Source organism: Teleopsis dalmanni, chromosome 2 (assembly GCF_002237135.1).
Source record: "Teleopsis dalmanni isolate 2A chromosome 2, ASM223713v2, whole genome shotgun sequence".
NCBI classification, from domain to species: domain Eukaryota; kingdom Metazoa; phylum Arthropoda; class Insecta; order Diptera; family Diopsidae; genus Teleopsis; species Teleopsis dalmanni.
In genome coordinates this window covers 38,739,748-38,751,204 of record NC_051847.1, presented here as the reverse complement: position 1 = coordinate 38,751,204, position 11,457 = coordinate 38,739,748, and the positions used below count along the sequence as shown (strand labels likewise).

Sequence of the window (11,457 nt, the reverse complement as noted above, 5' to 3'; positions counted from 1 at the left end):
TTATATTGTGTATTATTTTGCTTAATATGCTTGCGTACCCTTTCGGTTTTATCTTGTTTATTTTTTCTTAATAGTTTTTGTTTAAAAAACCAACGTAGACGTATCCTACGGAAATGTCCTTACAAACGTAACGTCTGTACAGATACTGTTGATTGGGTTACTGGTTATGGTTGTACCTCCGGTTGTTTTGCTGTTCCATTTGCTGTCCTTGTTGTTGTTGATGTTGTTGGTGTTGTTGGTGTTATTGGTGTTGTTGTTACTTTGTATATTTTAATGTTTAATTCCTCGCGGCATCATCAAATTCTCGTTAAGATCCTTAAGACTTGTTACGTACGCTGCGATCCTTGTGGATAAGGTTTTCGTAATATCTGCTCTTTTCGCATACACGGTATATTTGCTTATGTAATTTGATGCAATTACGTACACATACAACTCATTTACATATTCGCATTGCATATACATATATAGCCAAGCTTTAATGTGTATATTAAGTGTGTATGTATGTGTGTGTGTGTGTAAACAAGTGCTGCCAACTTCAAATCACAAATGAATTCCTATTTTATCTTTATTTTGTTTTAATGTTATTCAAAAACACATTAACTTTTATTGCTTAATGCTCGCATGTGTTAGTGTTGCTAAATTGAAATTGTATTAGCCACGCGTGGCTTTATTGGTTTCCACTAATGGCACTGCTCAATATTTTTAAATTTAATTTGAAAGCAATATTAAATTGAAATTTATCCGTTTATTTAATGATATTATTAATAATATAAAAAAAAATGTTATCTTTAAATATAACAACGAGCTCTGAAGCAATGTGCGAAAACCGACAGACTGCCATACTTAGCACTATCTAATCTCAGACAATCGCTAACCGCACGGGACAGTAAGCAGATTTGAGATCAATCATTGAATAATCACGAAGATTAACAGGAATACTCAAATAAGTCAGTGAGATGGGCGGGAATCTGCAGAATTCTCCCAGCTATCATAGAGTTAAAGTGCCCAGATGCACTAACTCGGAAAAGGCTTAAAATATATATCTTCAAACTAAAAAAGAGAAATCTAAAAAGAAGCTTGAAGTACAGTCTCTCTTAAACTGCGATCGATAGTGCAAAATCCAATACTCCACCAAACGACAGAATTTTTGTTATATTATTACATTATTATATTATTTAATTTTTATTTTATTATTATATTATAAAATAATAGAGATTTTTAGAACAGTAGTGAACTACAACAACAAAAATTCATTATTATATTATTTTATTTTGTCCATATTCCACCATTTTAATGACGTCTCAGTGAATGTCTTTTGCACAAAGCATCTACCATAATTTTTTTTTTTTCATATCTAAGTAATCACATAACATCTGACAAAGAATCGCAGATTCCTTCTGATAGCAAGGGTTCTACACATTAATGATTAATATGGGACTCTCATCAGTAGCAAAAGTAATCACATAACATCTAACAAAGAATAGCAGATTCCTTCTGATAGCAAGGGTTCTACACATTAATGATTAGTATGGGACTCTCATCAGTAGCAAAACTCTTCACAAACTTCGTTTTACCCTGTTGCCTTTATAAAGATATTGGATGACCTAGTTTAGATTAGAAAAACTTTCTGGATATTTATAAAAACCTCATTTAGAATAATAAGTTTTAACAAGCATCGACAAGGAATTGTGTTACCTAAAAACGATTTAACCCTAAATGAGTCGAATAAATTTATTTGTATACTTAGGGTACAGTTGTTGAATAGTTTTTCTCTATTAAGCGATTTAATATCAGGTAGGAGAACTCAACGATATAAAGACATATGTATACATATCGTTCTATTGAAAAGAAGCTCAACGATTTCACTGACATGCTCCATAAAGATATTAGTGTTGTAGTGGGTTTATTGACTGTTCACAGCCATTTAGAGAACATTAAATCTGCCGTTTAATCATTTCTTTCCATGTTCCATGAGAAGGATAATGAAATTACCTTGTATCTACTTTATTACTATGCAGCAAATACGTGACGTTTGTCAATAATGTTAAGAGTTCATTTTTTGAGGAGCTTGAGAGTGTCAAGAACTCCGCTTAAAGGGCAGTATGGGTTTTGCGAATGGTAAAAAGTAGCTTTTGAAGTGTTGTACGATACCACAAAGCGTCAATAATCCTAAGTGGATCTTAAGGATCGCTTATAACACTTGACCTAAACTAAATTGAAGAAACTCGAATGGACCAAATAACCTAAGTGAGTCAGAGGTATCACCGATTTAAGCTAACCTTACCTAAGGTGAATGTACTCTAAGCTAGTGCTGTTAGCTGAATTATATATCCTTTAACAACCACATTACTTTTTCTCTATTCTTCAATTCTTTTTCTCTATTGCTATACTCTATTTTTTAAGAAGTAGATTGAATTAAAAATTGGGAACTCTATATTTATTGTATTTTCCAAAGTCCAAAGACAGTATAGACACAAATTAGGTGATTATTATATACTCGTATATATTCTTGAGGGGTAGCAATGCTAAATAGTAGTATTAGTTTGTATTAGAAAAATTTAATAACTTTTATCTTTATAGGTATCATTTTGATTTAAAAAAATGACTTACCTTCAATACCTTTAAAACATTTTAAAATAATATTAAAAAATGTTTTTAATCACTAAAAAAAAAAAAATATTTTGATTTAATTGAAATTTTTTCTATTATAAAAAATTTTTTTAATTCGTACAATATTCTTCTTATCATGGAATCAGCCACATAAAGCCAAATTGAAATGTGATTACCCCATAGGGACTTAAGGGAGTTATAGAATATACGAATTTTCCAATCGCAGAAATGAACATCGTAAAGCACAATTTTTGACAACAGACAAACAAGTGTCAAGATGTCAAATTAAAAAAGTAAAAAATTAGAAGAGCATAAAAGTAGAAAAATAAAAATCAGAAAAAAAAACAAGAAATTTAAAGAAATCTATCTTGAAAGCAACACAAATTGCAAAAGTTCAATTTTTTTTTATTCCGAAGTGTAGCAAAAATAAAATTTAATTTGAAGTCAAAAGTTTCAAATCGCTTGGCATTGGAATGTGGCGGTTCCATGGTCCTTTTGCATCGCTCGGTTACGATTTTTTCTTTAATTCTGCCTTGTCTTACAGATTTCTTATAATTTCAGTTTCCCATAAAATTTTCTTTTATTTTGCACTTTACTGTTTTCCTTTAGCCAACATTTTTCTAAATGTAATTTTACTGTCATCTCGTGGATAATAAGATTACAAATGCGAAGAAATAATAGGATTCTAAAACTTTTCATTTTTTTTTCTGCTCCTTTTGTCACAAATACACTTGCAAGTATCTCAGGATCTCAGTATCCTTCTTTTTTCCTCAAGCTGATATCCAAAGTGCAGAAATCTGCTGCTAAGAGTGTTGGCATTAGAATTTTTTCTGACTTGACGCGACAAAGTTGACAATCAAAATAAAATTAACTCTCATTTTGTTTTCAAATGGATTTCTTCTTCTTACTCATCTGCTTCCTTCTACTTATTTTGGCCATATTGACTTTGGAGTTATTTGTGGTGGTTTAATGTTTTAATTTAAGTTAATATTAAACTCTAACTAAGTTTATTTAGTTTGAGTTGACAAAAATATGCAGTTTTGCGGTTGGCATTGGATTTCATTATTTACAGACTTCTTCACTTTTGGATCATATTAGCTTTTTTTGTTAAATAAATATAAAAATTTTTATAAATATCAAAACGACCGCAACTAATACTGAATGTTGATCAGTGTAATATGTGTAATATTAAATAATAAAAGAGGAGTAATGAACCGCAGTTCATAACGTAGCGTCGGTACTCATAATGAGCTACTGCAAAAGACGTCTGATCTCCAAGTTAAAAGCGGCCTATTTAAAAATAACCTGTCACTACGTGCAAAGCTTACAGGACTTACATTGTAACCCATCGTCAGGACTTTGCTCCTTTCTTTAACTATTTTATGGAAATAAATCACGAGTCTAAACCCGATGGAATTACAGTCTCCAAGTGGTACCCGTACATATACGGCGAATCCACCTGCTTCGGTAGCACGCACAACTGATTTGGAGGTGCGAAACTCACCAGTCGGCTCAATGGTCGCCTGGGAACGCAATGGAATGAAGAAAAAAAATTAAAAATGAAAGAGTTTACTTAATAATTCACTAACGATATTACAATACTCGGTGTTAACAACTGGCGACAGCAAGCTGACGACCACAAAAATAATATGTGTAGTAAAAAGAAATCCATCATTTTTGTATCCATTGTTTTTGAAGTCTTATTTACTATCATTAGAATGATCCAATTTAGGTCAAATATTGTTGTCATTTTGAAAGTAATTTCAATGAGAGAGGCGTTCTCGTCCCTATTGGCAAAAAATTGAGACAGTCGATTTTCACAAGTCTCTCTTGAAGCGAATTTTTAACTAGTAAAATCGTGCATCGTCCACCATGAACAGGAACAGATGGTAATCACTTGGTGCCAGGTCTAGACTAGACTATAAGGTGGATGCATAAGAACTTCCCATCTAAGCTTCCAGAGTCACTATCGATGTGCGTGGCCTGGCGTTATCCTAATAGGACACAATTCCTCTCCTATTACCCAAAGCTGGCCATTTCTGGATGGATGCTTCCTGCAGACGGCCCAATTGTTGACAGAACAGTTTCGAGTTAAAAGAGTCATCAGTTCCCATAGGAGAGCATCTCATAATGGACGAGTTTATTAGTGATTATGAAGTTACTGGGTAGTGTGTATCAATCGACAACAGCATGAGCTATCTTTGGAAGGCTATTGGACATGCCCAAGAACTAGTCACGTCTACAATGATCAACTGAGTACATTTGTTTACTGCATATATTAAAACTAACTAAATTAAAATATATTTTTAAGTATTTATATGCAGCAGTACTAAGAAACACTAAATAATAAATATTTGTGAAGCCTTAATAGATTCTAAAGACCTAAATCAATTAAAAGACTTCATTCTCGGCAACAATAATATGATTCACAGATTTTTAAATCTAAATAGTACTGAACTTGAACTTATCACTGATTTATTAACTGGATATGTCGCTTATAATCACAATCTTTTTAAGTTTGAACTTAAAAGGTACCAGATAATATACTAACAATTAAATACAATTTCTTATCCATGTTTTCTAAATAGCCTTTTTATTATTTTTATTTATAGACTTTAAGACTATAAAAGTCTTAATTGAAAACTTAGCATTAATATATGCCATTTAGACACATCAACTTATGGTTGATTTTTTGTCGAATGTGACGCGTCTAATGACGAAAAGAAACTAGGAGGGTTCGAATAGTAATCAAATTTTTGTTATTGCTTCTTCATTACTGTTCAAACCCATAAAACTGAAATTTTTGAATAATGAAGTAATAAAAGCTCTCAGCTTATAAATAAGTGTGTCATTACTTCAAGATTTTGACAAGTTTAAAATCTGTCACTTAAAATTTATAAAATTATATATGGACTAACGAACTAATAAATTATTTCTAAAAACCACTGCTAGCAGGTGTTTGGCCGTTCTGGAAAGAGCTACATGGTTAACAAAAAATTCTATTAATAAAAAAAGATTAAAATTTTTGGTAATAACAAATGAATCCTAATAAATGTAATGAGGCCATTCAAATCATAGTTTTGCTGGAATGGATACAGTATTATTGTATTTATCTGTCCAATATAACTGAATTTTTTAAATCATTACAGTTTTCATTTTATTCTTCTACTTATTAAATTTAATTTATTCAAATTGATTTACGACTACTTAATGTAGAGCTATTGCTTATGTAAATATAAAGAAAGCATTTAAGTCTGCAAAACTCGGACTTTGAAACTAAGCATATTTTAAACAATTATATTTACATATTAAATTTGTATTTAATTATAAGAAAATTAGAACTGTTTGTGATACACCCGTATGACAAATATTTGGACTTTGAGCTTGATTTCAAGACAAAACAAGTTGCGATCATTAATAAACCAGTCCAACTTAACGCCATCCCAACCTTTGTTTATTTTTTTTTTTGCCGTTAAAAACTTAAAAGATAATAAAAAATTTTAACAAATAAATGTATGTTATGACATTGATATATCGGTCCATACTATACCCTACATGTAGTACAATAAGTTCGTGGAGTACTGGTAGATAAGCGAGGAAAATAATAATAAATATTTAATAGGTGCTAGCTTAGAGCCAGTCAATAATGTATCTTTAATTCTATTAATTGAACTTATCATACCAGTTAGAGTTTTTTTTTTTTGCTTTTTAACACTGACTTTGTTAATTATTTTAATTAAAGTATTATAGTTGTGTATAATTATATATATGTAAAGTAGAAAGTAATACATATTTTTGCTTTATTTTTCTTGTTAAGTGCTATTTTATTTATTAGAAATATCTACTTACTACACTAACTAAACATTATGTATTATGTATGTACTATTTAATACAATTAAATCAAATTTATTCAAAAAATCGCTATTATAAAAGTCAAACTCATCATTACAATTAATTTGCAATGCAAGTCATATTAATGAGAGTCTGAAGTCGCGCTTTTTATATTTTAAGTTGAACACCAGAAACGTTTGAATAATTATAATGAAAAAATTATTCCAAGCTGCCGGCTTAAAAACCGGCTTAACTATTGTTGTGGTTTTTTTCTAAACCAAAAAGCCGGCATATGTTACTCAACTTGTAAACAAGTTCTAAGCCAAAGAGCAATTGAACTTAGAAATCACGTTATAAATTATATCATTTTTTATATTAGATACACTACCGGTAATTAAGATATTTATAAAATTTTAATAATAATGTACGTAAGGAAATCTCAGAACGTGTCATTATGAGTTTTAAAGAACGTTAAGACTGTATAGTAATATAAATAAAGTTTTGGCTGATTATAGAATATAGAACGAAGACCTAAAACCGCTGAGTCTTTGTAGATTATTGCACTACACCTTAACAAGCTTTTTTCTATAGCAATAAAATCATAAGAGTACATAAGCACATGCCCATTTAATGCACTTTTGAATTTATCTCGATAAATGTGTAACAATTAGTTATATTTTATATACAGAAACATGCGAATGCTCTAGACACCTAACGAAGTTCACAATACTTTCCATCGGATAGTGCTGCATTTTCAATAGATGAAGTATTTTTATTCTTCTTTTAGTCTATGATTAGCCCGAACAAACATACAAATTGAGACCTTCAGTCCCATCCACTTTTAAGAATAGACTAATCTAACAGTAGATATTTCAATTTTGTTTAAATAAAAATGTTAGCCGATGACTACTGAATCTTAACCTTTTAGTAATTAAGGTGCTGTACCAGTAGTAAATGATATATCTTTGCAGAAAAGTTATCTGAAATCTGTATTTAGCTGATCTCGAAGCATTGTTCAAAATTTTAGTTATAAACTTGCGAAACTCGTAATACGTATAACTTTGTGCTTCAACTGGTCCTTGAAGCACGAAGTTATACTTGTAGTTCACAGTATCATTATTAACGACTCCAGCTGAACTATATAGCCAGCAAAGAATGATATGATATAGCCTCATTACTACTTGCCACCAAATGCATTATTACAATACACTTGAAGTTCAACAGTTGTTAAGCAGTTTTGAAGGTTTAATATCTTCATCATTGTTTGACTCTCTGAGAAAACATACATACAGTGGATTCTGGACATATCGAATTAGAAGCAAAATGCTGAAAATTTCGAGCTCATGGTTTTTCGACTTAATAAGAATTTTGAAATATAAAGCTAACATATTTAATTGCTAACATTTCGATTTAGAAAGTCAGAATATCTAGCTATATTTTAAGACTTGTAAATATCGTTAAATGAAAATTATACAATAGTTTTATAGTGGATATTTATTTAAAGAAATTTTTGGTAGTGGTAGTATTATAAAAGTAACCTCTACAAACAAGAATAGATAATTCCAATACATCTATGTAGTCTGTTTTTTTATATTATAGCTTTGGAGTGGCAATTTTTTTCATATCTGATGATTATAATATAATGAGATTCAAGTTATAAAGATTTCACTATATGTATAAATTCCATTGAAACTTTTGGACAGTCTAAAACTTTTGATAGATACCGAGTGTTAACCACCGATCACAAACCATTAATTTTTCTACCAAAGCAAATAAACTAATAAAATAAAGTGTTCTGCTTTATACCTAATCTTTCATTCAACAAACATTTTTTTAATAAGACCGAAGTTTCATAAATGTTTTTTTTATGGAGTACAAAGTTGGATATATATACGTATAGGTATATTTTAAATAATCGATGTATCATTTATATCATTTAGACTCAACTGATATAAAGTATAATTACTTAAGTAGAATAGAAATTGCATTTTATGTGTTTTAATTTGCAAATCAATTAATCAGTAATCAATTTTTAATAATGTTTTTCATAAATTTTAATTAAATTTTAATATAACCTTTTTATATGTAACTGCATTAATTATTAAAAGTAATTAATTTCATTAATTCAATTAAACTTCAATTATTTATAATTATACTAGCCAAGAAATTAAAAATCTTATTTCTTATAATACGTCTATTAACCTTTAAGTCTGATATTATTATTTAGCATGATTCTAAAAACTTCACTGAGTCATAATAGTTACTAGATATAATATGTGTAAAATTATTAAAGGTTGTACTTTTTTTTATGCCTTTGACTTTTTAGATAAAACAAATAATGAAAATTATACATCAAATTTTAAAAAATTATAGTTTATCTGGTCTGATGAAACAAGATATAATAAGATTAAGTAACCGATCTTAGTTGTGTTTTAACCCCAATTTTATCCTAACTGTATCTTGCATTACTCAAAGAACAGATATACTTGATATACAGATTATGATCTTAAACTGATATTATGATATAGCGAAGTTTAATGGTATTAGCAATTGTTCTCTATAATAATCTAGCAAATATTAAGATTGTCTAAAATATTGTATAACCTGGAAAAAACTCTATGGGGAGCTACTTTATTTAATATTACTTCGATCTGGTATCATAATTCACAAGACAACCTGCTCGATTGAATGGCAAGATGCTAATTCCTTTTTGCATGTAAAACAATATTTAGCATCCAATAATAAATACTAAAATAAGAATAGCTGCAGCCATATTTAGCAGTGATTTTAACAGACCTAGTCAGAACCCTAATTAAGCTGAAGAATTAAATTTTTAATTCGTTTAAATAAATTTTAATTTCCAAAATAATTATATACCTAATCTGACAATAGTTCAAAGTTGAACAAAATTTTGCAGCGGATTTTTTAGATATTAGATATTTTTAGATATTAGATATAGTAGATATAGTGTTTCAATACAAAAGTAGTCATGTTGAACAGTCTGGATATTGTTATACGTCTAGTTTAATAAAGCGAGTTCAGATATTATACTTAAGAACCAAAATGTATTCATATTGATAGAAAACAAACATAACGCAATTTAATATCCGAAAAAATTCTTCCAATATTCGATTATCAATTTTATTTAAATTGTATTATCCAATAAACAGATTCAATGTATATATTTTTTTGTTGCGTATTAGTTTACTCGTATCTACTAATAATTCACATATAGAACCATATTTAATACACAAAAGATATCCATCAATCATTTCTTATCAACTCCCGCACTTTTCGATACTTTACACGTCGGATCAAAGAAAATATGAACCACAGCATTCGTCTAACCCCATAACTTAGATACTCTTTACATTGGTTGATATATTTTAATAATGACAATCATTTTAATCAACTAACAACTTAATCAAAAATTTTATTTTAGAGATTATTATATATGACCCATTGCCATTTTTCGGGTAATTTCTAACGCCGGTGTAGAACTTCCTTTGTTTTCCGGGGAATAACTTGATATTGTAAACTTCCTTTATAAAATTGGTTCCAACTTTATAAAATGTGAATCGAACGACTAGCAATTCTAACCTCTTAAGACAAGTGTTTTTTGTGAAAGAGTATAATTTGTATGAGAATCAAAAACTGGATACTACCAGTTTTCTACTTTTTTCCACAGTTAAAAAAGAACTCCATTTATAAAAGCGTTTGCTGAATATAACTTTCATTTTACTTATAATATTCTCTTAAATTATATCTTTTTTTGTATAATATAATAGTATAATAATTTTTATATATGTAGGTACTAATCCTTATGAGAAAGAGAAAGAGATAGTTATGGTCACTTACATATATTAGAAAACCACTTTCTTGGGTTCTTCAAACATCTTTTTTTCTCATTTTTGGAAATGTAAAGAGAAATAATTAAAAATCGATAATATCTAAGCATTCAAATAAATACTTTATTTTTAATTAATTTCTTAAGCATTTTAATTCACATTTAAGTGTTCTTTAATTTATATATTATATTATGTATTATATATTTATATTAGCCACTTTAAACAAGAGCGGCATTATTTTTGTAGTAACATTCGAATAGTTTGAATGCAGTATCACAATTATTTGCGCCTTTAATATTGTTGCATTTTTTCATGATATCCTTTACACTATCAGCTCCGAAAATTGGACTCAATTTGCTAGATAAAACATCCTCTTTAACGGCACCATTAACGAAGAAACCCAATTTATCCAAGAAACAGTTGGCGAAGCATTTAAGATTTTCAGCAGCAGAGTCAAATTTTCCTTGGTTCAGTTTTAGTACTTCATCCATGGTGATCTTCTCCTTTTCGATACATTCGGCAGCTGCTGCTTGAAGTTTAGCATTTTGATCTGCATTCAGTGAAACGGACTACAAGGAAGAAAATATTTACAATATTTAATATTATTCCATTTTATTCTGAACTTTTTATTAGATTTTATTAATGTGGCATTATTATTATATTATATTAATTTATTTATTTTATATGTTATAATATTAATTGCTCACAACTGCGGCGAAAGTAACTGCAACGGAAGCTACTACAATCAATACTGCCAAGAATTTCATCTTTGATTTCTTATTAATTATTAAAATCGCGAATTGAAGTCAAGTCTTGTAAAACTGAACTGATAGCTTACGATCGGCGTTAAACCCTTTTATATGGAATTTTCAATAGTTTATTTTCTTTTTTATTACACTGCAATCGTACTGAGTACGTGAGTTATACAAAGTCCATATTTATATACTTTTAAAGTATATATTCAGCGGCTCTTCGGTCGGAAAGTTTTTCACTATAAAGAGAGTTTTATAGAAACCGACAGCTTGTGTGGCGACCTTTCTCCAGTAATTGTAAGATTTCGTTGATTTTTTTATTGTCTGGTCGATATGAGTGCAGTGCATCATTGACATCGAAATTTGCAAAATGGAATTAAGCAAATCACTTCTAGGTTCTATGTTCATTCTCAGTA

The 11,457-nt window shown here is 29.2% G+C and overlaps 1 protein-coding gene across 1 annotated transcript; it reads right to left on the bottom strand.

Annotated features, from left to right (window-relative positions):
• Positions 1-10,443: 10,443 nt before the first annotated feature.
• Positions 10,444-11,114, bottom strand: LOC119683320 (general odorant-binding protein 56d-like). The gene is made up of 2 exons (XM_038096973.1): positions 10,997-11,114; positions 10,444-10,858 (listed from the first exon to the last, which is right to left on the bottom strand). Exons 1-2 carry the CDS (start codon positions 11,054-11,056, stop codon positions 10,508-10,510), a joined length of 411 nt encoding a protein of 136 aa, XP_037952901.1. The 5' UTR covers positions 11,057-11,114; the 3' UTR covers positions 10,444-10,507.
• Between the last annotated feature and the right edge of the window lie 343 nt (positions 11,115-11,457).

Excerpts from the sequence above, each read along its gene's own strand:
- LOC119683320 (XM_038096973.1), bottom strand. The coding sequence starts at position 11,056 with ATGAAATTCTTGGCAGTATTGATTGTAGTAGCTTCCGTTGCAGTTACT. Across the intron at positions 10,859-10,996 it reads CAGTTACTTTCGCCGCAGTT|TCCGTTTCACTGAATGCAGA; the intron begins GTGAGCAATTAA and ends TCTTCCTTGTAG.